This window comes from Benincasa hispida, chromosome 1 (genome assembly GCF_009727055.1).
Source record: "Benincasa hispida cultivar B227 chromosome 1, ASM972705v1, whole genome shotgun sequence".
Taxonomy (NCBI): domain Eukaryota; kingdom Viridiplantae; phylum Streptophyta; class Magnoliopsida; order Cucurbitales; family Cucurbitaceae; genus Benincasa; species Benincasa hispida.
Window position 1 is genome coordinate 87,757,097 of NC_052349.1, and position 25,709 is coordinate 87,782,805.

Sequence of the window (25,709 nt, forward strand, 5' to 3'; positions counted from 1 at the left end):
AACACTTTGAGAACCTATTTTTTTATAACAATTTAAGTCTCCATATTTTTCATGTTGTAAAAATTTGGTACATAAATTATAGCGTGTAATAATTTAATTCATTTATTTGAACTTTATAAAAATGTATCTCCTATATGGTGGAAAAATATATTATTATTAAGATTTAATTAAAATTCTAACCTGAAACAAAATGTGTTTCACCAACTATAAAAATTGAGTCTTTACATTAAAAAGAAAAAATGTAATTGGTCTTGATGGAATTTTTTATGGTAAAAATTAAATTATTTAAAACTTTAAAGTAAAATTGCTAAATTAATACAAAATTTAAAGTACTAAGCTAAATTGTTGCATATTATATAATCCATAGACCAAATTATTAAATAAAAACAAAAATAATGTGTTTTTTAATCTTGTGGTATAGTTAAGTAGCCTCAATGAGTAATCCTTCATGAATCGAGCTTATAAATTTTTTTTTATTTGAAATCTTATCTTAAAACATATATAAGAGAAAATTAATTTTGTTAAAAAAAAAAAAAAAAAAAAAAAAAAAAAAAAAACTGGTAAATCTTTTATTAGAATGATATGTGTTTCATAAAATAAGGAAAAAAAACTCATTATAGATTTTATATAAGTGGAGTAAAAAGGAAATTGATCTAAAACATTAGCCAATTAACCATATTCTTCCTATATCACTTTCTATTTGTTGTTGGAAAATAATTGAGCTACTAAAAAAGAAAACATATCTGGTTGGTATAGGTAAATTTCATATTTTCATCATCCCTCTTATTTAAATTTGATCTCGACTTATTCATGTATCCTCTCTGACAACTAGTGACATTCTTCTGATTTAAAAATGAATACGAAAAAAGGTTGGGCCATTATTATTTTTTAAGATTTATTTGAAAAATGATTTTTTTTTCTTTTTTTTTTTTACTTTTGGTGTATGTGTTTGTTCACTTTTTCCCCCTTTCCAATCGACCATCCTTCAACCGCTCCTTTCCACTCCTTTCTTTAGCCTCAAAAGTGAAAAAGTCCAAGATTATATATGAAAAGAAAATTAGTACGAAAATGCATAAACAAAAGAAAATTGTATTTCTTATTTTATTTCCTCTAATCTTTACAAGTTAGTATGTATAATGTGAAATATATGTATACATATATATTTAATTGTAGTTTTGATCTCTTATTCATTCTTATAGTTCTACCTTTTTATTTTTGTTATATCGTAAAAACTGACCACTTTTCAAAATATCGATTCTAATATTTTAACATAATTAAGCCGTAATATATTTCTTCTTCCATGGTTGAAAGTTCAAATTTCTTTATTCTCCTGCAAAAAGAACAACTCTAATTTCTCTTTAATAGTGATCAATAAAGATAGTGAGCTTTTAATTTAAATTATAACCGGCTCAAAAAAATGATATTTTAACTTTTTATTTCTCTTTAAAAAAAAAACTTTCCTTTGACAAATTCAATTTTGATAGACCAACAACCCTGGGTCATAGATATTAAACAAATTCTATTCTCATAGGCAAGTCAATTGGAGAAAAATAGTATTATAGTCTAAAAGAAATTAATAAATTAAAGGCAAAAGTTGTTAAGATTAAAAAGAAATCATAAAAAGTCGAATTTCCTCATTTAATTTAATTACTAAAGAATATTTCTAACAATAATATTAAATGTTCGTAGATATTTTTAGTTTTTTCAGTTTTTTTTTAAAAAAAAAAAAGAAAGAAAAAGAAAAAAAAAAAAAAGTTGACTCCGGTTTGAGATGAAGTCCCCAATGGTCTCCTCCGTTGTTCAATCCTCGTCGGAATTGTTAATCCTCTCTCTTGTTCTTCAGCTCCGCCTTCTGACGGCCTATCACTGATCGGAATCAACACTCTCTCCTCCGCCAAGCGTCAAACGAAACGGCATTTTCAATCTTTGCTCTCTTTGTAGATCTCAGTCTGCGAGTTCAGCTAGTGAAGATCGATCGAAAACGAATCAGACAAGCCGAGTTTCGGATTTCTCTTGATTAGTTGAATATTTTCGAATTCCTCGAAATGAAACCTAATTGGGAGCTTAAGCACTGCTGCAATCACGAGCAAGTTGTGTTTCTGATCACCGTGTCTGTTTGTACAGTTGTTATACTAGCGGTATCTCTCTTAATTCACTGAGACTATTATTTCCTTCAAATTATTAGATCGATTGAAATATTTGAATTGTTTATAATAAGTTAGTGTTTGTTTAAATTGGAAAGTTGCAATTACTTGATTACCATTTATTTCAGTAACCAGGGGAATTTTAACGTTCAACTTAAAATTTTCACTTCAAAAGTAGTGTTATCGTTTTTTCTTTCTCTTCTGAGGTTATTTTAGCTCTGGAGGACGATACTGCTGAAACCATTCAAACTTGTCACGGTGTTTCTTCATGAGGCAAGCCATGCCATTGTTTGCAAGCTTACTTGTGGTCATGTAAGATGCTAAATGAATATTATTTGTCTTTGATTTTGAGTGAAAACAAGTAATTAACTTCCTTTATCATGTCAATTCTAAAGTTTTCATTGATGCTTTACTATTTTGGATAAGGAAACCCTGGGGCATTGCAAGGATTATTATGTTATTAGTACTTTTTGTGGCTTTAGTATAATTCATGTTGATCAGCTTATTTCATTATCTTTCTTGGTCTTGCATTAGTATATGAATTCTTTTATCATCTATTGTAAAATTTTTTAGACATTTTATTTAATATGCAAGTCTACTGTTTAGTTTATTTATCTCACTATCACCATGCCATTTTCTGGGCTTAAGAAATGGAATCATCAGCAAGATGTCCATGTTGCATTTGTCCATAATAAACAGAGTTTTGGTTTCTGTCTATCCAAGTTTATTATCCTGTAAACTTGGATAAAGCTGATGAGTTACCTTACACCTATTGAGCTGATCTAAATTGATCTTGTTTAGTCGTTAGGCGTTTGAGGTTGTACACTTCGAGTAATATCAGAGAAAGCCACTTTTCCTTGTAATCTTTGGCCTTGCAAAATATTGCTATGCGGACCCTTTGTTAATATAGGTTGACTTAATCTCTCACCAACATGCCAAAATTGTCATTAGTTAGTGTTATCAGATGAAGTTAACTGCTTCTAGTTTCTAGGTAGAAGGAATTCAGGTTCATGCTGATGAAGGTGGAGCTACACAAACTCGTGGTGGCGTGTATTGGTTGATCTTGCCAGCCGGATGTCTCTCTCTCTCTCACACACACCCCACATTTCATGTGAATGATACCAGCTGATTACACTATTTTCATTGTAGATATTGGCTCATCATTCTGGGGGATGCTCTTAATACTAGCATCTACAAATCTGCTTACTTCCAGAATAGCTGCAGGGTGCTTTCTTGTTTCTCTTCTTGTAGTACTTTGTGTAGCTAAAAATGTAAGCAACTTTTTTTATACCTTCAATTTATCTTTTAAATGCATTAGTTTCTGCATCTAGTTGTGTATTTGTGCTCTTACCGGAAACTAGAAAAGTAAAATAGAATCCACAGAATTTGGTTTCATGGGAAATGTATTCTCCCTCTAGTTCCCCAACCTTTCTATATTCGCTGTTTTCAAATCAAGGTTTCTAGCCTGACCTTTAAATGCTAGAGGCTACGTAGAGAAGTTGGGCGATGCATATATTTTAGGTAGACAACTCACTAGTTCCTTCTAATCCAATCTTATTTTTAGCTTTCTTTTGTCTTTTTTTTAGTACAATAGGGTGAGGAATTCGAATTTTTAACAGACCTCTTAGTCACTAACATATACTGTAATTTTGTTGAGCTTTGTTCGCTTTGCAGCATTTTAGCTTTTCTGATATAGCATATCTGATGTATCATACTATATTAACTCCTTGTGTTGTGGTTGTGCGTATTATGCTTTCCTCTCTTCTGCGGATAAATCATAAATGTCGTTTATTTTAACTTGATGATATGTCCGTCGGTAATTGATAATAATAGCTAAGCTTATTGACTATTATATTTATGTCCTTTACGGCCTTTTGCAGTGGACACTACGCGGACTGTGCATTGGTGAGTGTCAAAGCCTATAATACACATAACTTGTTGGCTGTAAGCTTGTACGTCCGTTATGAAATATTCTCACCTTGTGCCATTAGGATTCATCATTTTTCTTGGTGTCATCTGGGTCCTGCAAGAAACAACGAAAGTGCGTGTTCTTCGTTATGTAATCCTCTTTATTGGTAAAATTTATCTCCTTTTACATCACTCCAGAATTTCTTTCATTTTTGTGCAGAAGCTCATTGTATGCTTCGTTCAAACTCACAATGAGATGGAGACAAAGACTGACCATTTTATTTATCAAAACTGCAGGTGTAATGAACAGCCTGTTCTCAGTTTACGGTATAGCTTCAAAATACATTCCACTTTATCGATTGTTACTGCTATATTAATTGTTTTAATGTTCTTTTTAGATATTTATGATGATCTAATATCCCGAAGGGTTCATTCAAGTGATGCTGAGAAATTTGCGGAAGTGTGTCCTTGCCCGTGTAACGGTGTTGGATGGGGTATTATTTGGTGAGTATCTTATATTATGGTATCATCAATTCATATTTCCAAAGGAAGATGCTTATAATTGAATACGAAATGTCAGGGGTTTCATATCATTCATCTTTCTTTGTGGAGCTATGTACCTTGGTCTTGTGATCTTGTCTTGAGGTACAGTCAGCTTCTGCTACATGACTTTTGATTTAAAGAACCAATTATAATCCCAAAGCTCGATATTTGACCACGTTCTTGCAATGGCTGAACTAAAAGAGATCTTGATTTCCACTTAACATGCTAGTTTTTTGACAGCGTGGCCAGGTTCAGCTACTTGTATTGGTGAAGAACAACTCAACTAATTCTTTGGCTGTGAAGATATGTACAGCCTGCAGTTTTCTTAGAGGGGAACGGACATTGTGGGAATCTGCCCTCATTTTATTCAACACTTAAAAGAACTCCGTAATTTGAATTCTATTGATCCACAGAGTTAAAAAAAAAAAAAAAAAAAAAATTGTTGTCATTGAAGTTGAATGAGAAACTAAAAGAAAAACATTTTACTGTAATTATACTTATAATCAAGTATAAATGCTCTTGTTGATTGCTCGAACTGTGTAATTTGCTTGATAAGGTTCTTATGTTGAACGCTTGTAATAAGGAACAATCCGAATTATTAAGAATATTTTGAAAATAGAAAAAATAATGAAAATGGATACATGGATTACAATAAATAAAAATAGAGGATCTCAACAAAAGAACAATAATGATAAATTTAAAAATAAACAACGAAAACCGAACTGTAAGTTTTCACTTGCAAATGTGATTGGTCTCTTTAGAAATATACTCGAGGCCACTCTTAGATTTAACATCACAAGCTTCCTGAAATGACCAGAATAAACTTATTTTGAAGGGCTTAAAATAACATTTTTTTTTAAATTAAAAACACATTTTAAACTTACAAACCAGTAATGTTACACAAGACAACAAAGCAAACCATTTCACTGAAATCAAGATATGGAATGACAAAATCAAATATCGTGAACATGAATAAATTTGAGGTGTGCACTCGGGCTACCTTTTTATTTTGTTTCATCTTTGCTTTGTGCATGTAGAGAGCCGGTTTTGGAGGATTGCCATGGTTGAAACAAATGAAATTCAAAAAAGAAAAAAGTAGATAGAATGTCACTAAAGCCGGAAAATTAATCCAATGTGATAAAAGAGTATGGTTCACAAGATCACAGATTAAAAAAACGAGGTCTCAAAATCTATTACTTGGAATCAAAATTGAAAAGCTCCCACCTGATTGCAACCCTATCATAAATAAACATTAGGAGGAGGAAGTGTGCAACACATGAGGTGTCTTAAGCCTCAGTAATTGGGTACTCAAAAACGACGTCTTTTCCAGAAAGCTTCCTGTAAACGGCAGCAAAGCTCTCCAATTTGTACTCAGTGTTATTCCGTTCTTTAGGGTCCAAGAACACCTGCAAAAGTTTAAATGATTTAAGTCTAGATCATAAAGAATACAAATATATCATCCTCAGGAATAATAACCATAATATATCTACGAGACAATCACAAAATTAAATCAGAAAACAATTTTCCATCATTCCTTGATTAGAAACCTGCTGAGAATTTTCATTATCCAAATAATCACACAATGTATTTACCTTCATGATCTTTGATCCATCAACTCTGTACCTAACACGCTTTCCAACAATCTCAGCAGGCAATACAACATCCTCGAGCATAGCCTCATGCACAGAAGTCAGAGTACGGGAACGGGGCCTCTGAGATGCTGATCCTTTCTTAGGAGGCCTCAAAATCCTCCTAGTAGCGATAAGAATTACATCCTATCATAGAATAAATATGGTTTATGAACAAATAGAATATGAACATGCAGAGGCAACAAATATGTAAAACACCATTAACACAAAACAAACTTATGCCTTATTTGAATCAAGGAGGCTCACACCTATGAGGATGCTCAAATTTGAAAAATAATCCGACGAGTACAATAAATTTGTCTCGAGAACAGATAGAGCTCGCACTAATTTATTTAATGCCAAAAAGCCCCTGAGTGTTGGTTAGCTCACTAATTTATTTAATGCCAAAAAGCCCGAGTGTTTTGGAAACCCAACCATCACACTACTTTACCACAATCTCTTAAAAGACAAAAATTAACATTATTAGTTAGTAAATAAATAAACCCAAAATTAATTTAGACCTACTAATAACTTAATCCATTATGTTCATTTATAACGATTACCTTTTTTATTTCCATCCATTGATATAATTGAATTTGAGGCATACACTCACCCTTTCATGAGAACATTGCTGGAAGCCGGTATGAGACGAAAATAACATAAATAATAAAAACGACCGATCAAATAAAACTGGTTCTGATAGTACTATTGCTAATAAATATCCAAAGTGATATGCAACACAATTTGCTTGGCCAGTTGATTGACCTAGGAAGCAAATTAGCGCATCTGTGTCTGACACGTGTTGAACACATATCGAACACTTACTAGTATAACAAATGTGTTAGACATGCATAGAACACTTGTTGAATAGAGTAAAAAAACACATACATAACAATAATAATAAAGTTTGAGTGTGGACATAAAACTAAGTTATTTAAACATATAAATGCATTATAAAGATGATGTATATTTCTTTATAATGAATGTTTTAACAAATGTGTTCTTGCAGTGTCGTGTCCTAGACTTCAAAAAAAAAAATGGCATCTCTTGTGTCGTACATGTCTATGCTTCTTAGATTATAACCGAATATACATACTACTTGGCTGAGGTGGCTAACTAGACATAATTAGTAGCGTAATTAAGAAGTCACCATAATTTTTTTAAAAAGAGGTTCTCTACTTACTTTTCCACTAAATTTTTTCTCAAGCTCTCGAACAAGCCGAAGGTGAATCTTGCGGTAGGCCTTCCTCAATCTGTAAGGGACATAGACCACAACTGCCTTGCGGTTTCCAGAAACATCAACTTGACTGCAATGACGTTATGAAATATTAAATTCACGAGAAAACAACAGCCTAAATGAAAAAAAAAATGCACTATTATCTATCCTTCCTTCTTACATTGCAGAATTAATGTAAAGATCCTTCAGGTCACTTTTAAGCTCGGAGTTGGTGTTTTCCAAATCAAACAATGCCTAATAAAGAGATGAAGAATAATAAGTTCAGACGAACACCAAACACTGTCAAGGTAAGCAATCGGCAGATAATTTAATAATTCACCTGAGCAACAGTTTCCTCAAATTCTGAGGGTTCGGCATCATTATCCTTGTGGATCTTCTTCCTCGCCGTGTACATACTTTCGAGTCAAGCTACAAATCATGAAATATAAATACCTCAGCACAATTTTTTTTTCCGAAATTTCGAAGAACCGTTAGCATAAAATAAAACATAAATTACCAATAAACGATGGAGACAAACGAGATTAATTTCACAAATACGAAAATAAATATGGAAAATTACAGAACAAAACTATCTGCAGTTGAGCATTGATACTCATTGAACTCTAACATTAACGATACAGCTTCAAGTAAGCTAAGAACAATCACAAAAAAGAGAGCAGCGCATACATTGAGACCTTAAAGCTCCCGAGGGGAAAAAGTACTATACCAAATCCAATTTTAGACTATCCATATGGCTGCAATTTCCCGAGTAATTTCAATCAACAAAAGCACAAACGAGAAAAGAATAAACACAATGATGCTTGAATCAATGTGCAAAGCAAATTAAACGATCAGATTCAGATTGAAACCTGTAGAAGCGCTGTAGGAATGCAAGGAACGGCACCAACCGAGTATGGAGAACTAAAAACCCTAGAAAACCCTAACAATTTTTAGCGAGGGAGGATGGGCATATAAAAGGCCCGACTGAACGGTTGAGATGGCTACTAAAATAATCAACGGCCCAGATATAGTATTCCGGATCGGGTCGCTAATTTGACCCGTTTGAGAAAACAATTAATTATTAATTATTAATTTATGAAATCTTAATCAGCAGCGTGCATCTACGAAAGTAAGGTCCAATTGTATTGGGCCTCGCGGGCCAAGTCTTTTGTAGTACTGGACCCTTATCTTTCAAGTGGGCCGAATTAAGGCTATTTAGATTAGATTGGGCCGAGCCCTAAAACGTCTATCCTGACCCAACCTCACCTATAACAATTTGTGCGTACCTAGCAACCACATCGAAATACTTGAAAAGTTGGAAACTGCTAATATATTAAAAAAAAAAAAAAAAAAAAAAAATCCAACTTTCAAAGTTTATTAGTGATAGATCATATTTTAGTGATAGATCATAGTTTATAAATATCATATTGTAACACTTAGTAAATTCTCCTGATTCTTGCACTAAAGTGCGCTAGTGATGCGATTTCTACTTAACGGATGTTTTTTTAAGAGCTTATCACGTATATGCAATTCCATGTGTTTTTCTTTTATTATGAATACGTGTACATCATTTTAATCCTAATTATTCCAATTTTAAGAGAACAATAACTTGTATTTCAACCATTTGAAAATTTTTAGAATGAATTTTATGTTTGGAATTAGGCTTTAAGGGTTGTATTTAATTTGGGATTGTGTCTTATGATTTGATTTTAAGGTTTGTGAAAGCAAAAAGGGAGATTAGTTGTTAAAGAGCTTCTGGATTAGTTTTCGAAGCACATCAGGTAGGTGGAATTATACTTTGTTTTATGTCAGTATCTTGTTTTACTTAATCAATTATAATATGCCGCATGTATATTTCTACGAATTTTATTGTATTGTAACGAGCTTTGGATTGATTATGTTATTGTGATTTTGGATGATAGGCATGATGCTTTGTTAAATATACTATTGAGAAACATGCTTAATTGTTAAGTTGTCTATAGAAATATAATCTTTCAACGAGATTTCTAATTAAGTTTTAAATTTATAATTGTGAGAATTAATAACTTTTTGACTTTTTATTAAATTTGATTGTAGTTCAAGATTACTAATTATGTCTTAAACTTTTTGTTTCTACTTCAAGGTTATTTCAAAGTGTTTGAACTTAAATATTTTGAGCAAGATTGATGTTTATTGTTTATTATACTGTTTATTTGTATTTTTCTACTTCTAATTAAGTTTGATAGTAGATCAAGCTTTCTAATTAAGTCATAAGCTCTTTGTTTGTAGTTCCAAATTATTACTGTGTGTTCAAATTGAGTATTAAGGTTCTTGTAAAGGTAAGAACATCTTTTATGAACATGAAAAATATTTTGTACTATATATTATGAGTGTTATATGTTGACTATATTGTTGAGTTGTTAGTAGATGGAAAATGTAATGATATCAATATTTTGAACATTATATATTTTTATGATTAATAAATTCAGAGAACATTAAAAATGGATAACTTGTGAATTTTGCTATAATTGTGACATCAATCATTATTACATTGTTGAGGCTCACAGTCATATCTTTGTTTGGCACATAAAGATTTAATTCTACCGACATGACTAAGAGTACATATGTCCACACATGTATGATATTGTTCACTTTATTGACATAATATAATCATAGCTTCACTTTTGGTTTCATCTAAAAAAAGCTTCATGATGGTTGTCTTCAATTATATATACAATCTTTCTTTTTATGATTTATTGAGGTTGCATTCCAATAATTCTTATAGTTTCGTATACTTATATAGCTATGATCTCTCTCTTTTTGGTAATGTAAGATTTTAATTGCATAAACATATAAGAGTAATTGGACCTTAGATATTATAGCATATGAACATACCAGAAACCTAAGTATTGATTCCAATGTCCAACCATAAGCTGATAGTGAGAAAATTACATCTAACTATCTCAACTTTCTGTGTACACTATAGGGGTGTTCAAAAAACTGTATGACTAAAAAAAAATCGATCAACCCAACCCAACCCGTGCAGTTTAGGTTGGATTATCAACTCATTTGGGTTAAGTTGGGTTCAAATAAATGAAAATTTTATGGGTTGGGTTGGGTTGGTTCATGCGTTCACCTAATATAACCCGAATCAACCCAAATTTATTATTAAATTTAAAATATTCTTTTTGTTACTTATAGCACACTTATTTTTTCATATATTGATTTTAATTTTATTTAATTTCAATATTTTTTGAATAATTTATTCTTCAACAACTCTTAAAAGTATTTTCTTTGCACTTTAGAAAGAAAATTTTCACTATATAAATTGAAATTAAATAGTTAATCTTAATTCAATATATGAGAATAATTAAATTAGATTTTTACATATTTACGTTTTGTTTCTTTTTAGAACAAAATTTTAAATAAATGACACGATTAACCCGAACCAACACAACCAAACTATTTCATGGTTGGGTTGGATTGGATTCATTTTTTAATAAAAGTTATTTGAATTCAAAAAATTTACAACCCGAACAATTGGGTTGGGTCTAAAAAGTCTTTCATTTTAACTCAATCCAACTCATCTCATGAATATCCCTGATACGCTACATGTGTTGTATAATTAATATATTGTACATAAGAAAAATGAAGCACATAAACAAATGCATAAAAATCAAATGTTTAAAATATTAAAAACAAGGGGAAAATAAAGTATCTATAATCTATAATTATAATCTATATAAAAGTACGAGTGTGAAAAATAACTTTTTTTAGACAATTTTACCTTCATATAATTTGGTAATGTCTTAATTAACCTTATTATACTCTCTTTTTCAACTACCTATCTCCTTCTATCTCTCTCATCTAATACTTATACCTCTGTCCAACTCTTTCATACTTACACTTTTTTTTCCTTAATTAATACTTTCATTACTTCTCTTTATCTCTCACTTGTTAATTCACATTATTCCCTCTTAATCTTCCATTCGTTCATCTATTCATATCACCCTTCTCATTAACTCTTCAATATCTCTCCCAAACCTTTCACTATCTCTCCAACCCTTCAATTCTTCCCCCCTCTCAAAGGTTACAATAAAAAACAAGAGGTGAAATCATCTTTGTATCCCACCTAATTATTCTCTTCTTTTAGGGGTTGTTTGAAGCGCTATGATGATATATGTTGGAAATAGCAGGACCCTCAGAACGATTAACTGTAAGCCGTCAAGGCACGGCGATCAAGCAAAGAGCAAAACTTGCAAAACAGAAACTCATTATAGGTCTCACGAACTGTTGAAGGCCTCACCTTTTATAGGTCTTCAGCATCAGAACGAACCACTTTAAAATTAATCAACGAACCATTTTAAAAATAATAATAATAATAATAGTATTTTTTATTAAAGATAACCATCACACACACCTCGCCTCGCTCGACAGGCGGCGGCGTGCGTGTGGGATGTCCATTGAACCCACATTGGTCTATCTCCTCACTCCCTCCAAAACAAGGGTACCCCTTAGGGCCCAAACCTAAAACACAAGGTTGGATTACATAAATGAGACTTCCAACAGCAAATTTTCCAATGTGGGATTCTCCAACTAACAAAGTCGGTTCCCTCTTTGTTTTGAAAGTTAAATTTTCACCCAATAATTCCCCACTTGGAAATTTAAGCAAAAGGAAAAGAGAGAAAAGATTTTCATCGAGCAATTTCAATCTATACAATACTGTGCATAAGCAAAAGTGTCTTACGACTTGAACCTTTACATAGTGTAGATGATTCAAAATATACTAGAGTAACCCTTGATTTTAAACTCTATCTCGAACAGCATCTCACACAGAATGTCATTAGGGTGTAGTACGAAAGCCCATGCTTTTAAGGCCTAATACGTGAATCCAGGTTTAGTGAATGCTCTAGACAGTTTACCTAAAAGCTCCATAGGAAGTGGCCCTCACTTCCACATTCACACAGGTGAGTCTATCAAGGGTACTCCTGTAGTTGGGTACCCCACTTGTCATCAAATATATATCTCATTAAGAACTGAGTTCAACATTTTCTTACGCTTTAAGATATCATGCTCAGACTTTAAGTCATAAGAACGAAATTCTGTGTTTAGTTTAGCATGATTCACTATATATCACTCGTGATCAGTTATTACCCATTGAACCTGTTTCTTGTTATCTCCAATCTATAGGTTGGGTTTTCCTCCCGGTGATTCATCTTTCGATAGGCATTAGTCCCATCCTTTCTAAGGTTCTGAAAACCTTTTCTCTGGCCAGTTCTTTTGTCAAAGGATCTGCAAATTTTTATCCGTCCGTATGTGATCCACTCTAACTGCACCAGTAATGAAAAACTCTCTAATGGTACTGTGCTTACGACGTATTTGACGTCTTTTTCTGTTGTAGTAACGATTCTGAACTTTTGCAATTGTTGCAGTACTATTGCAATGGATCAATATGGCTGGTATCGGTTTTTTCCATAAGGGAATTTCTGATAGCAGGCTTCTAAGCTAACCTGTTTCTTCACTAGCTGTCGCTAGTGCTATCATTTCTGACTCCATCGTAGATTGGGCTAAAATAGTATGTTTTTTGAACTTCCAAGAGACAGCTCTACTAGCTATATTAAAGATATAGCCACTTATAGCCTTTGAATCATCCGAAAAAGAGTTCCAACCAACATCGCTGGATCCTTCCAGAATAGTGGGAAACTTTTGATAATGTAATCCTAGGTTTTGGGTTTTCTTTAAGTATCTCATGACTCGTTCTATAGCATTCCAATGCTCTTTACTAGGTCTGCTTGTGTCAAGCCTAGTGCAATCGGTAGCGATCTAAAACTGCCTATGATGCTTGCATACTTAGATTGATTAACACTGTCATCAGTGTTCTTGAATAACTTGACACTAGGGTTATAAGAAGTATAGGCTGGTTTACACTCAAAGTAATTATATTTCTTTAGAATATTTTCTATATAGTGAGATTGATCTAAAGAAATTCCCTTTTCATACCTATTTACTTTTATGCCTAAGATTACACTAGCTTCTCCTAAGTCTTTCATATCGAAGTTCGCACTCAATATTGATTTTACATCATTTATGACGTGCAAGTTCGATCCAAAGATCAATAAATCATCTACATATAGACAAAAGATAGTGCAGAGGTTATTATCAAACTTATGGTCGATGCATTTGTCACTTTCATTGACCTTGAAACCTTTAGACAGGATAAGGTTGTCAAATTTTTCATGTCATTGCTTAGGAGCTTGTTTTAGTCCATAGAGAGATTTGTCTAATTTACACACCTTATTTTCTTGACCNAAACTCATTATAGGCTGAGTCGCGGAGCTCGCTCTCTTTAAGACGTTTCGCGGCTCTGCCCAAGTGTGCAAGCAGGTCTAAAAATTGCCACATCGTCCTCAGGATAAAACAACCAAATGAAAACCGATTGGAAATGCACCGTTACCGATCAGAATGTACACCCTTTCTAAACTCACTGCTCTGAAAGCTAAGATGGAGGAGGAGAGGAAAATTAGGTGGAAATTTAGAAAAATGAATTATATGTCTCACGAACTGTTGAAGGCCTCACCTTTTATAGGTCTTCAGCATCAGAACGAACCACTTTAAAATTAATCAACGAACCATTTTAAAAATAATAATAATAATAATAGTATTTTTTATTAAAGATAACCATCACACACACCTCGCCTCGCTCGACAGGCGGCGGCGTGCGTGTGGGATGTCCATTGAACCCACATTGGTCTATCTCCTCACTCCCTCCAAAACAAGGGTACCCCTTAGGGCCCAAACCTAAAACACAAGGTTGGATTACATAAATGAGACTTCCAACAGCAAATTTTCCAATGTGGGATTCTCCAACTAACAAAGTCGGTTCCCTCTTTGTTTTGAAAGTTAAATTTTCACCCAATAATTCCCCACTTGGAAATTTAAGCAAAAGGAAAAGAGAGAAAAGATTTTCATCGAGCAATTTCAATCTATACAATACTGTGCATAAGCAAAAGTGTCTTACGACTTGAACCTTTACATAGTGTAGATGATTCAAAATATACTAGAGTAACCCTTGATTTTAAACTCTATCTCGAACAGCATCTCACACAGAATGTCATTAGGGTGTAGTACGAAAGCCCATGCTTTTAAGGCCTAATACGTGAATCCAGGTTTAGTGAATGCTCTAGACAGTTTACCTAAAAGCTCCATAGGAAGTGGCCCTCACTTCCACATTCACACAGGTGAGTCTATCAAGGGTACTCCTGTAGTTGGGTACCCCACTTGTCATCAAATATATATCTCATTAAGAACTGAGTTCAACATTTTCTTACGCTTTAAGATATCATGCTCAGACTTTAAGTCATAAGAACGAAATTCTGTGTTTAGTTTAGCATGATTCACTATATATCACTCGTGATCAGTTATTACCCATTGAACCTGTTTCTTGTTATCTCCAATCTATAGGTTGGGTTTTCCTCCCGGTGATTCATCTTTCGATAGGCATTAGTCCCATCCTTTCTAAGGTTCTGAAAACCTTTTCTCTGGCCAGTTCTTTTGTCAAAGGATCTGCAAATTTTTATCCGTCCGTATGTGATCCACTCTAACTGCACCAGTAATGAAAAACTCTCTAATGGTACTGTGCTTACGACGTATTTGACGTCTTTTTCTGTTGTAGTAACGATTCTGAACTTTTGCAATTGTTGCAGTACTATTGCAATGGATCAATATGGCTGGTATCGGTTTTTTCCATAAGGGAATTTCTGATAGCAGGCTTCTAAGCTAACCTGTTTCTTCACTAGCTGTCGCTAGTGCTATCATTTCTGACTCCATCGTAGATTGGGCTAAAATAGTATGTTTTTTGAACTTCCAAGAGACAGCTCTACTAGCTATATTAAAGATATAGCCACTTATAGCCTTTGAATCATCCGAAAAAGAGTTCCAACCAACATCGCTGGATCCTTCCAGAATAGTGGGAAACTTTTGATAATGTAATCCTAGGTTTTGGGTTTTCTTTAAGTATCTCATGACTCGTTCTATAGCATTCCAATGCTCTTTACTAGGTCTGCTTGTGTCAAGCCTAGTGCAATCGGTAGCGATCTAAAACTGCCTATGATGCTTGCATACTTAGATTGATTAACACTGTCATCAGTGTTCTTGAATAACTTGACACTAGGGTTATAAGAAGTATAGGCTGGTTTACACTCAAAGTAATTATATTTCTTTAGAATATTTTCTATATAGTGAGATTGATCTAAAGAAATTCCCTTTTCATACCTATTTACTTTTATGCCTAAGATTACACTAGCTTCTCCTAAGTCTTTCATATCGAAGTTCGCACTCAATATTGATTTTACATCATTTATGACGTGCAAGTTCGATCCAAAGATCAATAAATCATCTACATATAGACAAAAGATAGTGCAGAGGTTATTATCAAACTTATGGTCGATGCATTTGTCACTTTCATTGACCTTGAAACCTTTAGACAGGATAAGGTTGTCAAATTTTTCATGTCATTGCTTAGGAGCTTGTTTTAGTCCATAGAGAGATTTGTCTAATTTACACACCTTATTTTCTTGACCATGGAAAACAAAACCCTCAAGTTGTTCCATGTAAATCTTTTCTTCAAGTTCACCGTTTAAGAAAGCAGTTTTTACATCCATCTGATGTACTATGAGGTTATAAAGGGCAGCGAGAGAGAACAGGACACGGATAGAGGTAATTCTAGTGACAGGGGAGAAGGTGTCAAAGAAATCTACATTTTCTCTCTGTCTAAAGCCCTTCGCTACTAATCTGGCTTTAAATTTGTCAACAGTTCTATCAGGTATAAGTTTCCTCCTTAAGATCCATTTGCACCTTATTGCCCTACATCCTGGGGATAAATCTACTAAGTGCCAAGTCCTATTTGACTCAAGTGAGTCAATCTCATCATTTTTGGCTTCTTGCCATAGGTTGGCATCTACTGAGGACAGAGCAACTCTTAGATCTTTAAGGTCTTTTTCTACATTGTAGGTCAGGAAGTCATTTTCAAAATCTTTGGTGGTTCTAGCTCTTTTGCTTCTTCTAGATTTTGGGTCAGTTTCCTCTCTAGGGTTAGGATTTTTAACTAGGGTTATACCACTTGAACCAGAGCCTCCACTATTCCTTGATTTAAAAGAAAACCTATCTTTAAAGAAGTCGACATCATTTGACTCAATGATCACTTGGTTCACTAGATCATAGAACCTGTAAGCTTTACTATTTAAGGCATAACCTATAAAGACACACTCGTAAGCTGTGCTGGCCAACTTTCTTCTTTTTGGGTAAGGAATCCTTACAAAGGCTAGACAATCCCATGTTCTAAAGTAGGATAAGTTTGGTTTCTTATTCTTGAGAATTTCGTAAGGTGAAGTTTTATTTTTAGATTTCGGGATTCTATTTAGGGCATAACACATGGTAAGGATGATTTCACCCCACCAATAAGACGCAGCTCCCGAACTAAGTAAAATAGCAACTACTAGTTCAGCTAAAGTTCTATTTTTCCTTTCGGCTTTTTCATTCATTTCAGGAGAATAAGGTGCATTCTTCTCGTGTATTATTCCATGTGAGTTAGAGAATTCATTAAAACTGTCCAAGTCGTACTCGGTTTTCCTATCATTACGAAATCTTTTAACTTTTCTATTAAACTGATTCTCTATTTTAGAAACAAAAAGTTTGAAGGCATAAAAAACATCACTTTTTTTTTTCAGCTGGTATACAAAAGAAAAATCAGAGCAGTCGTCAATAAAAGTAATGAAATATCTTTTATTGTTCCTAATCAATATGCCATCAAATTCACAGATATCAGTTCTCTCTGTAGTCACACATATATATTGGATCTAATGTTATTTCTCTTTGTAGTCACACGTATATATTTTGCATACATATTTGCATGTGTATTTTTCTTATTTCATTTTTTTAATAGGAGAACTAAAATTGGAACCACCCACAACATAACTTAATACTTCTTCAACCACAATAATAACAAATGTCTTATTTAAAATCACATGAAAGCTTCATTATTGGATGGTTTCTTGATGACTATCGATCTGAATATTGTTAGTTACAACAATTGTCACCAAATTATGATAAATGATTAATCGTTTATTGTACTCATTTTTTGTTATTGTTGGTTTATAATTTTTTTCTTCATATAAACTATTTAAAAATTTTAGTTAAAATATATTTTGTATCCTTATGCATATTTTTTTAAAAAAAATTATATAAAGAAATTTGACATGCGTAAGTCTTTTATTCATTTATATATAATGAGTTCATGAGTATTTTACAAATCATAGTTAAATTAATACTAAATTTGAAACAAATTCAAAAATTTCATATATGTCATATAAAAATAACAACACTCGCGAATAATTTTTATACACTAAATCTAAATTACTAAAATATCCCTTTAATTTGGAATATTAATAAAAGAACTAAATAAAACCCCTTTCAAGTTCAAATAAGACAAATATAATGCTCAAACATTTTCTGGACACGCATGAAATAATTAAATATAATAGTTTAGACATCAAAATATACATGAAGATTAATTTTTAAAATATATTAAATATAAAAAAAATTTAAACATAAATGGATGAGTATCATTTTTGTTGGGTCTGTTTCTGTGAATTAATGAAATTTAGTCCAAATGATGAAAGTGTATGTGAGGCCTTTTTGTTGATCCAAATTGTGAGTCCAGTTCTTTTGCCCCAAAAACTTTGGTTGGTAGAAAACTTGGCTATTATGTGCCCACGATTTTCCAACTGATGCCTTACATGTGGTTTGTACCACTGCTCTTTGTCTGATGGAAAAATGAAAGAATTACTTTCTTTATGATGGATGATTAATGCATAATTAATTTCTCTCTCTCTCTTGCTCTCTGATTATCTCATTCTCTGCCTTCTGAGTTCTTTTACTTTCTTCTAACCCTAGTGCCTTCTTGTTTGATCTGTGCGACTGCTTTGAGTATACGATGGAAGAGTTATATAATCGTGTAGATGATGGCAGAAGGAAATGGTAAACGATCAGTCGTTCTTGTAGACGATGTGAAGAAAATGGTAAACGATCATTCAGTCTTGTAGACGATGAGAAGATGGGGAAGGAATGCACAACGATATACGTGGTTCGGCTATTAAAGCCTACGTCCACGGGAAGGAGAGAGTTTTATTGAAGCTAAGTCACAAATTCTTTTTCTTTCACTGATTTTTCAAGTTCTTCTTAAAGCTATGTATGTTGTTGTATTTAAAATTTGTAAATGATGAGTATTTATACTAATTTCTGATACAAGTAGTTACAATAACTAACTGTAAAAGTTAAAGAAATGTGAAATAGTTCTTGAATGTTGAATGTATGAGCTTATAATCTTCAAATCTCCACCTTAAGCTCAACATGCAAGCTCTTCTCCTTTTGGATTTAACATGTCTTCACCCTTTTTCAGGAAGCAGAAACCCAATCTGACCAAGACAGTTAGCAAGCTTGAGTTTACTCACGAGTTTGATAAGCATGTCGGCTGCGTTCTCGGTGGTATGAACTTTAGCACCTCAACTTCTCCTTTCTCTATTTTATCTCTTACAAAGTGATACTTGATATCTATGTGTTTGGTCCTTGAATGATACTAAGGGTTTTTGGAAAGGTGAATGGCACTTTGGTTATCACAATAGATTTTAACTATTGTTTGATTAATACTAAAGTCCTTCATCTATCCTTTTAACCACAATACTTCCTTTATTGCTTTTGATAAAGCCATGCATTCTACTTCTGTGTTTGACAATGTTGTCATTGACTGTAAATTTGCTTTCCAACACAACAAATTAGGACCAAATAAGAATAGATAACCTGTTAGAGATCTTCTTTTGTCTTGGTCACTTGCAAAATCTAAATCAACATATCCATATAGCTCTAAATTTGATTAATTAGTACTTTGATATGTTAATTTCGACTGTTTAAACCATATTAGATATCTTAAAATCCATTTTGTTGCTTCCCAATGTCTTTTCCAGGGTTAGACATGTATCTACTGACTAGACTAGTGTTGTATGATAAGTCCGGTCTAGTAGATATCATTAAGTACATTAGACTCTCTACTGCTTAATTGTAAGGAATTTATTGCATTTGAGTCAAATGTTCTATGCCTATTTCTTTTGGTGAGTTTTCAGAGGAAAGTTTAAAGTGTGTAGCAATAGGTATGGTGACTGGTTTTGCATTTGTCATATTAAATCTGTTGATTACTTTTTCACAGTAGCTTAGTTGACTAATGGTTAGGGTTGAGGAAGTTCCGTCCCTTTGAATTTCTATCCCAAGGATTTTTCTAGACTAACCCAAGTCCTTCATGTCAAATTCTCTCTTTAAGTGATTCTTGACATGAGCTAAATCCTCCTTAGATTTTCCTAGTAACATATCATCAACATAGAGTAATAAATAGACTTTGTCCTTATAGGTAGTAGAATTAATATAAGAACAAATATCATAGGAACTTCTTTGAAATCCAATACTCTCTATGTAGTCATTAAACCTTCTGTACCAACATCTAGGGGATTGTTTTAGACCATATATTGACTTATTTAGGAGACAGTACAAGTCTTCCTTTCCTTTTTCCTCAAACCCTTTAGGTTGTACCATATAGATAACCTCATCTAAGTTTCCATGTAGAAAGGCAGTTTTAACATTTAGTTGATCTAGTCCTAGATTATACTGAGTAACTGGAGATAAAAGTAGCCTAATATAGGTTTGTTTCACTACTGATGAAAAATTTTTAGTATAGACTATTCCTTCCCTTTGAATAAACCCTTTAGCCACTAACCTTGCCTTGTACCTAGGTTTTTCTTCTTTGGTAGAACCTTCCTTTAGTTTATATATCCATTTAGAGGCTATAGGTTTACAACCTTTAGGAAGAGGAGTTAGGGTCCAGGTATTATTGACAGTGAATGACTCCATCTCTTCACACATAGCTTGAATCCAAGACCTAGCATTAGGGCAGTTCACTGCCTCTTCAAAAGTGGCTGGTTCTTGGTCATTAGGAGCTATTGTGGCATTTAAAACTAGGTTCATATAGGTAGTTTCAGTATACCTAACTGGTGGAACTATCACTCTTCTTTGTCTATCCCTAACCAAGGAATACTGACTTAAATCAGGTACAACTTCAGTATTCTCAATGTTCTCATTTGAGGCATCCTCTTATTCTTCTAATTCTATAGGAGAGTTTTGGTTAGTGGAAGAAACTTTAGGTGACTCCACCTCAATCCTAGTAGTATTAGGGTTATTAGGAACTTCATAGGATGTCTTTTATTTTTGCATAAACATTTCTTTTTCTCTGAAAGTGACATCTCTGCTTATAACAAACTTCTTCTTAATAGGATTCCACATTTTAAATCCTTTTACTCGCTCAGAAAACCCAAATGTGAATTAATGAAATTTAGCCCAAATGATAAAAGTATATGTGAGGCCTTTTTGCTAATCCAAACCGTGAGCCCAGTTATTTTGCCTCAAAAACTTTGGTGGGTAAAAAGCTTGGCTATTATGTGCCCACGATTTTCTAGCTGATGCCTTACACGTGGTTTGTACCACTGCTCTTTGTCTAATGGAAAAATGAAAGAATTACTTTCTTTCTAATGGATGATTAATGCAGAATTAATTTTTCTTTCTCTCTTGCTCTCTGATTATCTCATTCTCTGCCTTCTGAGTTCTTTTACTTTCTTCTAACCCTAGTTCCTTCTTGTTTGATCTGTGCGAATGCTTTGAATATACGATGGAAGAGTCATACAATCGTGTAGATGACGGCAAAAGGAAATGGTAAACGATCAGTCGTTCTTGTAGACGATGTGAAGAAAATGGTAAACGATCATTCAATCTTGTAGACAATGAGAAGAAGGGGAAGGAATGCACAACGATATACGTGGTTCAACTATTAAAGCCTACGTCCACAGAAAGGATAAAGTTTTATTGAAGCTAAATCACAGATTCTTTTTCGTTTACAGATTTTTCAAGTTCTTCTTGAAGCTATGTATGTTGTTGTATCTAAAATTTGTAAATGATGAATATTTATACTAATTTCTGATACAAGTAGTTACAATAACTAATTGTAAAAGTTAAAGAATTGTGAAATAGTTCTTGAATGTTGAATGTATGAGCTTATAATCTTCATTTTTAACTCTACTTTTCTCTTATTACCACACCTCTCTCCAATTTTATATTGTCTCCCTCAATTCAACAATTTTTTCTCTCTTTTCCATCTATCTCTGATACTAACTTTTGATTACATTTCCTCAATCAAATTACTCCTCGCTAAAAAAATATTTTAAAAATTATTAATTTCAGGATGAATTCTAAAGGTTTTGTCGATTTATTTCAAATATTAATTTTATTAGTTAATTTATTTCAAAATTTCTTATTAGATACTCATATGTTCATCTCCACTTTTATTATCATATTCCTTTTAGTTAGTCACAAGTATTAAATTGGTTAAGCAACTATTTTAAAATAATTCTCTCAAATGAGTTTTATAATTAATAAAGGTTGAATATAAAGGCCAAAGGGGTTAAAAAGTATAATTTATTTTAAATCATAACTAAAAATAGAATGTCAAAAGTTTTAAAATTTAAAATTTTTGTAATTTTTTTTACACTTTAAAACGGTATAAAGAAGTAATATGTTGTTCGTTATAAGGATAAAACATCTTGTATCTTCTCTTAAATTGTATTTTTTCTTCTTTTTCAACTCCATTATTCTTAGTTTATAGATTATAGTGTGGTAGTTTATAATAGCCTACCACATTAAATTTTTGTATTAATTACAAAGTAATGTTACCTAAGATTTATGTAGCGTTTTATTTTGATAATTATGCTTACCTAAGATTTATTAGCGTTTTATTTTGATAATTATGCTTTAGTTTTAACTTACACATCGGTGGAGAAAGGTTATATGACAAGCGGAAAAAAAAACTAAACTTAATTGGTGAGATATTTCTTTAATTTATTAATAATAATCCATCTTTAATTTAATGTTTTAATAGTTATACTAACTTTTTTAAAAAATATTACTATTAAAATATTAAAAAAAAAACCCACAACGTGTATAAAATTAGCATGAACAAAACCAAAGAAATAAAAATGTTTAAAATATTAAATTGAAGGTTAAAAATCACTTTTAGTCCCTAAATTTTTATAAAGGTGATAATTTAGTTCCTAAATTTTGGTTTATAACAATTTAGTCTATAAACTTTACTATATAATAGTTTAGTCATTGTACAGTTTAGTTTCCTATCGTAGAAATTAGGGTAAAGATTTAATGAGATTTCTTGCATAAATAAACCCATAAATTAATTAGAGACTCAAAATTTTTATAAAATACAAAGTCTACATCATAAAATAATAAAATTGATGAGTTTTTTCACATTAGGAACTAAATTGTTATAATTATGAAAGTACAAAGAATAAATTGTTACATACTAAAACTCAGAGACTAAATTGTTACAAAAATGGAAAGTATATAGACTAAATTATTACAAATCAAAATTCAATGACTAAATTATTACTTTTATAGAATCTAGGGGTAAAAGTGTCTTTTAACCTAAATTGAATTAAATGTGAAAATGTTAATCTTCTTTTTTTTTGTTTCTATATCCATTGTAACATTAAAATGAAATTCTACCAGCATTATTCGAAACCTTCCTTTTAATGGCAATTGAACGGTTGCAATTGCATTATTATTATTTTTTAATATAATATATAGTTTGTAGTGTTAGGAATTATTAGAAAAGCCAAATTCAATTTAGTTAGTAAGAAGATTTTCGATGAGTTTGGTACTTCTCAAATCTTGACTAGTCAAACCGACTATTAAAACGAAACCTAAGTTTTAATCATGATTGATGGCTTCATATCCACTACAATGTAATTAATTAATCAATCAATCAATCAATCAATCAATCAATCAATGTATGCGTATAGCCACCATATCTAGGTTAGTCTACTGCTAGGCTTGTCATACATAAATAATTTGAAAGCTGGTTCATTTTATTGGTTAAATTCAATGTAATCTCCTTTATTATCTTTAAAATACTACCTATAATTAAATCTAGAAAATTCTAGTTAGCCAACTTAAAAAACATGGTTCCAAATTGATTTAAACAAATATTCTTGAGTCTAATCGAGTAGTATGAATTTTGAATCATGTCGAGATAAAAAAATATAAAATTGTATAAATAAATAGTTAATAGATTTTTTTTTAAAAAAAAATAGATATAGGCTCATAAATGTGACAGTATTTTTTAAAAAAATTTAAACACAAAAGATAATTTAAAGCTTACCCAAATAAAACACAAAAAATTACATTAAAAAGTAAGATAACTATAGAACCACGTGTAATAAGACCAAAGGCAATCAAATTCCAATGAGGAAAAAGAAGAAAAGACAAACGCAGCTTTTTTTTTTTTTCTTCTTCTTCTTATTTTAAGAAATTATTCTATGAGACATACGGGTGTTCAAAAAATCCGATGTTCCAAAAAAATCGATCAATCTAATCCAACTCGTATAATTTGGGTTGGGTTATCAACTCATTTTGATTGGGTTGGGTTCAAATAAATGAAAATTTTATGAGTTGGGTTGGTTCATGGGTTCATTTAATATAATCTAAACCAACTCGAACAAACCCGAATTTATTATTAACATTAAAATATATTTTTTATTACTTATAACACAATTATTTATATAATTTTGATTTTAATTTTATTTAATTCCAATATTTTTTGAATAATTTATTCTTCAACAACTCCTAAAAGTAATTTCTTTGCATTTTAGGAAAAAAAAATCACTATATAAATTGAAATTGAGTTGTAAATCATAATTCAATATATAAAAATAATTAAATTAGATTTTTACATATTTATGTTTTGCTTATCTTTAGAACAAAATTTTAAATAAAGGACCCGATTAACTCGAATCAACCCAATCCAAATATTTCATGGTTGGGTTAGGTTGGGTTCATTTTTTAATAAGGATTATTTGGGTTGGAAAAAATATACCATTCGAACAATTGGGTTGGGTCTAAAAATTCTTTGAACTCAATCCATGAACACTCTAATGAGGCATGTATAAGAGATAAATACTTCATTGGTTGTCAAAATTCGAACAAAGAAAATAGTATAAATTTCATATGATAATAATAGTATATTTGTTTTATAAAAAGAAGAATGTGTGGCCTACAAAATAGAAAAGATTTATACACATGTGTGATATTTGTCACACACGTTCCGATACTTAAGCTAGAGACTGAAACATTAGTGCAATAAGTTGATAATTTGTGAGTGGAAAATGAACTTACTTTCCCTAAAGCAACTACAATTATGTGTTTATAGGAATAAATGGCTTAGATTATTTTCCATAGAGTTTTTGTGTTATATTAGAATAACTTAGATTATTTTCCATAGAGTTTTTGTGTTATATTAGAATAACTTTTATCTCCTCAAGTCGATGCATACGGGACATGTCTCATTGGTGAAAATGTTATTTTATATATATATTTTTTATAATGTCGTTTCCATTTCTATTCTATATTGATATATCTTTTTTTTTAATCCATAGTCCAATAATTCTCTCCCTTTTGAGGTGATAAAAAGAAAGGGAAGACACCCGATTCCATGAATCCATTCACTTGGGACGAAAAAAATTAAATAATAAGATGGTGGCGCTGTCATCTCCCGACTTTTCCTTATTGACTTTCCTTTGATTTATTATTTAACCTTTAATTTCATCACGTTCCTCTTTTACTTAACACCTACTTGCCTTCCACACCAATTCTAATATTATGTCACTTTGGACCATATGTTATTATTTTTTAAAACAAAATATTTCCCTTTATAACTAAATATATGCATTTTATGCTAACCTAAGTATGTCATGCATTATGTAATGTCTGTTGTGACCTCATAGAATGTCAATTGAAATTTCAAACTATCTGTTCAAAATCAACTTTACTGCTATTTCTTTCTTTGTTTTGACTGTGTTGCTTAGTTTCTTTGTAGATTTTATTTTGTATAATTTATAAACTATTCTAATGATAAGTTTTTCCTTTTTAATTAACTAAAATAAGACTTCTCCAAAGGCTGCATCTTGGTGACATTAGTATATTATTGCTAATTTGACAATTACCTGTTTTAGATTTTTTCTGGACTTCTAATATATAAACAAAATGTAGACTATTTTTCTTATTTAAAATAATGTGAATTACTAAATACTTTTTTTTAATGTAATATATTTAAAAGAATTACCATTTTAGTCCCAA

General features: G+C 31.7%; 2 protein-coding genes across 8 annotated transcripts; one reads left to right on the forward strand and one right to left on the reverse strand.

Moving 5' to 3' along the window:
* The first annotated feature begins 1,692 nt into the window (after nt 1–1,692).
* LOC120082285 lies at nt 1,693–5,150 on the forward strand. 7 transcript variants are annotated; one of them, XM_039037553.1, is made up of 10 exons: nt 1,693–2,138; nt 2,361–2,456; nt 3,136–3,220; nt 3,294–3,369; nt 4,025–4,049; nt 4,136–4,185; nt 4,273–4,379; nt 4,479–4,556; nt 4,633–4,697; nt 4,836–5,150. In XM_039037553.1, exons 1-9 carry the CDS (start codon nt 2,046–2,048, stop codon nt 4,683–4,685), a joined length of 663 nt encoding a protein of 220 aa, XP_038893481.1. In that variant the 5' UTR covers nt 1,693–2,045; the 3' UTR covers nt 4,686–4,697; nt 4,836–5,150. The 7 variants fall into 7 exon arrangements, 6 of the variants coding, with proteins under 6 accessions (XP_038893481.1, XP_038893475.1, XP_038893477.1 ...); XM_039037547.1 differs by having other exon boundaries at nt 1,695–2,138; nt 3,294–3,415; XM_039037549.1 differs by having other exon boundaries at nt 1,695–2,138; nt 4,451–4,556.
* Nucleotides 5,151–5,706: 556 nt separating this feature from the next.
* On the reverse strand, nt 5,707–8,436 carry LOC120082356 (40S ribosomal protein S7). Its single transcript, XM_039037554.1, has 6 exons — nt 8,309–8,436; nt 7,780–7,868; nt 7,621–7,694; nt 7,407–7,530; nt 6,188–6,370; nt 5,707–6,001 (listed from the first exon to the last, which is right to left on the reverse strand). Exons 2-6 carry the CDS (start codon nt 7,852–7,854, stop codon nt 5,882–5,884), a joined length of 576 nt encoding a protein of 191 aa, XP_038893482.1. The 5' UTR covers nt 7,855–7,868; nt 8,309–8,436; the 3' UTR covers nt 5,707–5,881.
* Nucleotides 8,437–25,709: the final 17,273 nt, after the last annotated feature.